The sequence below is a fragment of the Oncorhynchus clarkii genome, chromosome 18 (assembly GCF_045791955.1).
Source record: "Oncorhynchus clarkii lewisi isolate Uvic-CL-2024 chromosome 18, UVic_Ocla_1.0, whole genome shotgun sequence".
Lineage (NCBI taxonomy): Eukaryota > Metazoa > Chordata > Actinopteri > Salmoniformes > Salmonidae > Oncorhynchus > Oncorhynchus clarkii.
In genome coordinates, this window is record NC_092164.1 from 60,038,621 (window position 1) to 60,044,620 (window position 6,000).

General features: G+C 42.7%; 1 protein-coding gene across 1 annotated transcript in view; it reads left to right on the forward strand.

Annotated features, from left to right (window-relative positions):
• Window positions 1–5,702, forward strand: part of LOC139373798 (alpha-catulin-like) — a 99,194-nt gene extending 93,492 nt beyond the window's left edge. The window contains exons 17-19 of the mRNA XM_071114801.1: window positions 2,674–2,793; window positions 4,415–4,498; window positions 4,671–5,702. Of these exons, the coding sequence (XP_070970902.1) occupies window positions 2,674–2,793; window positions 4,415–4,498; window positions 4,671–4,835 (369 nt within the window). The 3' untranslated portion in view covers window positions 4,836–5,702. The remainder of the gene's footprint in view (window positions 1–2,673; window positions 2,794–4,414; window positions 4,499–4,670) is intronic.
• The last annotated feature ends 298 nt before the right edge of the window (window positions 5,703–6,000 follow it).

A 6,000-nucleotide genomic window follows, 5' to 3' on the forward strand; every position in this document is an offset into this window, starting at 1 on the left:
GATTGTGTCGAGGCACAGGTCTGGGGAAGTGTACCAAAACATTTCTGCAGCATTGAAGGTCCCCAAGAACACAGTGGCCTCCATCATTCTTAAATGGAAGAAGTTTGGAACCACCAAGACCCTTCCTAGAGCTGGCCACCCGGCCAAACTGAGCAATCGGGGGAGAAGGGCCTTGGTCATGGAGGTGACAAAGAACCTGATGCTCTCTCTGACAGAGCTCCAGAGTTCCTCTGTGGAGATGGTTGTCCTTCTGAAAGGTTCTCTCATCTCTGCAACACTCCAACAATCAGGCCTTTTATGGTAGAGAGGCCAGACGAAAGCCACTCCTCAGTAAAAGGCACATGACAGCCAGCTTGGAGTTTGCCAAAGGCACTGAAAGACTCTCAGACCATGAGAAACAAGATTCTCTGGATTGAACTATTTGGCCTGAATGCCAAGCGTCACGTCTGGAGGAAACCTGGCACCATCCCTATGGTGAAGCACGGTGGTGGAAGGATCATACTGTGGGGATGTTTTTCAGCGGCAGGGGCTGGGAGACTAGTCAGGATCGAGGCAAAGATGAACGGAGCAAAGTACAGAGAGATCCTTGATGAAAACCTGCTCCAGAGCGCTCAGGACCTCAGACTGGGGCGAAGGTTCAACTTCCAACAGGACAACGACCCTAAGCACACAGCCAAGACAATGCAGGAGTGGCTTCGGGACAAGTCCAGAGCATCTCTGGAGACCTGAAAATAGCTGTGCAGCAACGCTCCCCATCCAATCTGACAGAGCTTGAGATGATCTGCAGACAAGAATGGGAGAAACATTCCAAATGCAGGTGTGCCAAGCTTTTAGCATCATACCCAAGAAGAATCAAGGCTGCCAAAGGTCCAACAATATAAAGGGTCTGAATACTCATGTAAATGTTTCAGTTTATTTTATTTGATAAATTTGCTATAATTTCTAAAAACCTGTTTTTGCGTGTAGATTGATGGGGGAAAAGTATTTCAGACATTTTAGAACAATGCTGTAACATAGAAATAATTGCATATGGCATACAGTTGAAGTCAGAAGTTTACATACACCTTAGCCACTCAATTAGTATTTGGTAGCATTGCCTTTACATTGTTTAACTTGGGTCAAACCTTTCGGGTAGCCTTCCACAGGCTTCCCACAATAAGTTAGGTGAATTTTGGCCCATTCCTCCTGACAGAGCTGGTGTAACTGAGTCTTGTTTGTAGGCCTCCTTGCTCGCACACGCTTTTCCAGTTTCGCCCACTCATTTTCTATAGGATTTAGGTCAGGGCTTTGTGATGGCCACTCCAATACCTTGACTTTGTTGTCCTTAAGCCATTTTGCCACAACTTTGGAAGTATGCTTGGGGTCATTGTCCATTTGGAAGGCCCATTTGCAACCAAGCTTTAACTTCCTGACTGATGTCTTGAGATGTTGCTTCAATATATCTACATAATTTTCATACCTCATGATGCCATCTATTTTGTGAAGTGCACCAGTCCCTCCTGCAGCAAAGCACCCTCACAACATGATGCTGCCACCCTCGTGCTTCACGGTTGGGATGGTGTTCTTCTGTTTGCAAGCCTCCCCCTTTTTCCTCCAAACATAACGATGGTCATTATGGCAAACAGTTCTATTTTTGTTTCATCAGACCAGAGGACATTTCTCCAAAAAGTATGATCTTTGTCCCCATGTGCAGTTGCAAACCGTAGTCTGGGTTTTTTATGGCGGTTTTTGAGCAGTGGCTTCTTCCTTGCTGAGCGGCCTTTCAGGTTATGTCGATATAGCACTTTTCGCACCAAAGTACGTTCATCTCTAGGACACAGAATGCGTCTCCTTCCTGAGAGGTATGACGGCTGCGTAGTCCCATGGTCTTTATACTCTCGTACTATTGATTGTACAGATGAACGTGGTACCTTCAGGTGTTTGGAAATTGCTCTCAAGAATGGACCAGACTTGTGGAGGTCTACTGACCTTGGCTGATGTCTTTTGATTTTCCCATGCTGTGAAGCAAAGAGTCACTGAGTTTGAAGGTAGGTGTTGAAGGCATTGAAATACATTCACAGGTACACCTCCAATTGACTCAAATGATGTCAAATTAGCCTATCAGAAGCTTCTAAAGCCATGCCATCATTTTCTGGAATTTTCCAAGCTGTTTAAAGGCACAGTTAACTTAGTGTATGTGAACTTCTGACCCACTGGAATTGTGATACAGTGAATTAATCTGTCTGTAAACAATTGTTGGAAAAATTACTTGTCATGCACAAAGTAGTTGTCTTAACCGACTTACCAAAACAATAGTTTGTTAACAAGAAATTTGTGGAGTGGTTGAAAAATGAGTTTTAATGACACCAACCTAAGTGTGTGTAAACTTTCGACTTCAACTGTACATGAGAGACTCCAAGCACAGTAAGATTTTAATGTATAAACTACATTCTAACCTAAATAGGTTTGCAAAATTCCGGTAACTTTCTCAAAATTACCTGGTTTTCCAGAGATCCTGGTTGGATAATTTATGGAATTATTAGGGAATAAGTAGGATATCCGGAATCCTCCAAACCAGGAGAAATTTACTGGAATTTTGCAACCCTACTCCTAAACCTTAACTTTGTTTTTATAGAACAACTTTTTTTAGTGATCACATTTTGACATAACTGTCTCTCCTTTTCCCTCTCACAGCTGATGGATGAAGAGAAGGTGGTAGTGCTTTCAGAGATGGAGAAGCTTATGGGCTTATGTCAGCAGCTGCAGATGGGGGTGAGGACGCCGGTACAGGGCAAGACTGCCACCTTCCAGAAGGTACTGTTACTGATACACCAGCCTTACAGTGACATATGTGGAACTATGCTGCTGTTGTCAATAGTGCTGTCCCCGACTAAACAAAATCTTGGTTGTCCGAAAGTCTTCTATTCTTTCGACCAATCGATTGTCCAAACTGTTTAAACGTGTACTTTTCCATATATAGACACACCCTATGTGTTTTAATAATGGATATAGTTGGTTTTGAGTTTACGGTTTTATGAAATAAGACCAATGCTCCAAGAGGGCGCCAGACATCTAGATATCCAGAAGGAAAAAGGTTTTTACGTGACCCAACTATTTGCCTCCCGTTGCTGCTGGCTTTCGCAGATTCTGCCATTTATCGAACCCACAAATGCTGATGCTCAAGATACTCAACTAGTCTAAAGGAGGACAGTTTTATTGCTTCTTTAATCAGGACAACAGTTTTCAGGTGTGCTAACATAATTGCAAAAGGGTTTTCTAATGATCAATTAGCCTTTTAAAATGATAAACTTGGATTAGCTAACACAACGTGCCATTGCAACACAGGAGTGATGGTTGCTGATAACAGGCCTCTGTACGCCTATGTAGATATTCAATTATTATTTTTTTCTGTTATTTCCAGCTACAGTAGTCATTTACAACATTAACAATGTCTACACTGTATTTCTGATCACCAACAGCCTAACGACCAAACAATCGACCAGTCAACTAATTGGGATCAGCCTTAGTTGTCAATGACTGGATTTGTTTGTGTGATAAAATCCACTTTTATTTGAAAATCTTAGTTAAAAATGTCAGCAAAATAATGAGTCTATCAGTCATACAGATATTAACTGGAGCGTTCTATTACTATAAATACAGTTCAATCTTGTGACAAAAGGCGTGGTTGGAGAGAAGAGTGAGACAATGCACAGAAAAGAAACTGACGAGGAGTATTGATTAACTGCACTGAAAAAGAACAGAAAGTCAACCCATTCATCAGCATTGGCAGCATTGGGCAAACATTTGTTACTGCTTTACAGAGAGGTCAATCATGAAAACATGATCGTAAAATTAAACCCTTTAATGACACTGAGCTTAATTAACCTCCATTAAAATCAGTTGGACAGTGATGAACTGGCATGGGTCACTTTTTACTCATGTGGAAGGTTACAGTCAGAATGAGAGATTAGAGAATGACATGGGATGCATCCCAAATGGCACCATATTCCCTATATAGTGCACTACTTTTGACCAGAGTCCACTGGAGTCTGGTCGAAAGTAGTGCACTATATAGGGAATATGGTGCCATTTGGGATGCATGACATGAGCTTCTATGATTAATGTGGATCGGTTATATAGGCATTGGCTTTCTCTTCAAGTTGTCATTAACCAGACAGATCAGTCTTCTGTTAGTCTGTCAGGTTGGTTTAATCAAACAAAGGTCATTGCTGAAAGGCCTTTTTTAACGGAGCAGGAAATTGAGGCTCTGGTGGTTGTCAAGAGCTGGTTTTAACCTAGCCAATCAGCTTTCCCATGTGGTTTACCAACATTTCCCCACAGGGATAAAAGTCGTTATCTTTATGTTGTTAGGATGAATATTACATTCTATAAAGACCACCAACCATCCTTGATATATTTTTCTGTCTGTCTCTAGGTGGATTCATCCATTCAGAACACTAGAGCCATTATGACTGTGGTAATCTACCTCCTGCCAGTCTGTAATAAACTTGTCAGAAAGGTGAGAAGTCACAATTGACATCAGCTGATCTACCAAGTTCTCCAAGTAACCAATGTTTACTGGGGTTTGAGTAGACAGATGAAAGTCAATGGTGGTCATTTTCTCCAATGTTTTTACATTGGTTAGATTTTTTTTTTTAAATAACTACCATATCCTATGTCTGTGTCTCCAGTATAAGTCAGAGAGAAGCAGTCTGGACTCTCCACAGAGCTGGAGGGACAGGCAGTCGTCCACACCCATCAAAGACGGCGCGCTCAACGGCAAGAACAGCAACGGCTTCGGGGCCAAGTCCCTGGAGAAGCATATGGCCAGCCTCACCTTCCTGGAGAGCAAGTAGTCCAGTCTAGTGACCTTTGACCCCTAACCTGTATCACCTATCACAGAGCTGGAGCATACCATTGTCAACTACCGGGGGGGGGGGGGGGGGGGGGGGGGGGTGATAGACGCCTCAGTCACTTCGACAATTTTGTCAACAACAAAAAAAAAAACGCTCACTTATGTGCCTGTCAGTGTAATCAGCCCATTCACTTTGTCGTGTAACTAACCTGTAGCACATCTCAGCCAAATGTATCACATGTATAAAGAAAATATCTGAAATTTACTGAAATGAAAGCCGTGGCCAGAGCATGATGCCATCATCACCATGTCTTTGAATCTTACCCAGTGATTTGGGCTGTTACCCCAGCTTTCTGATCACCTGGTCCCAGCTCAGTTTTTGAGCTGTCTTGTCGATACCTATGGCCATTGTCATGAGGAGTTGGCAAGACCGACCAAACAGATCTGGGACCAGGACAAAGCTGATATTGCTCTCACTATTGTACACGAACCAAAACGCATCATGGCTTAGCAATTATTGAGTGTAATTAATGCAATCTCACTTTGATGCCAAATAAGAGAGTAAATTGAAGGTTTAATCACTGAATTATGCCACTTAGCTTGCTATAAACTGACTGACACATACGGTTCTTATTATGCCTCTATTTCAGCAGACAATTTTTATCCGACTGACTTTCTACTCTCTGTAATGTATTGAATAATTTTCTGTGTATATGTGGTGTACTGTTTAATCCACGTTGTCAGAAGACCTATCTAAAAGATTGTTGATCCAGCGCATGAGTCAAATGAACTGTGGTTTTGAAGCTGTTCGTTATGAAATGTACTTGAAAGTAAAAGTACGTCCCAAATGGCAACCTATTCAACATACACCACCCGTTCTGCCAGTCACATTCTGTTAAAGGTCCCCAAAGCACACACATCCCTGGGTCGCTTGTCTTTTCAGTTCGCTGCAGCTCTCATCCTCCACATCCAACACCCGTTCTGCCAGTCACATTCTGTTAAAGGTCCCCAAAGCACACACATCCCTGGGTCGCTTGTCTTTTCAGTTCGCTGCAGCTCTCATCCTCCACATACAACACCCGTTCTGCCAGTCACATTCTGTTAATGGTCCCCAAAGCACACACATCCCTGGGTCGCTTGTCTTTTCAGTTCGCTGCAGCTCTCAT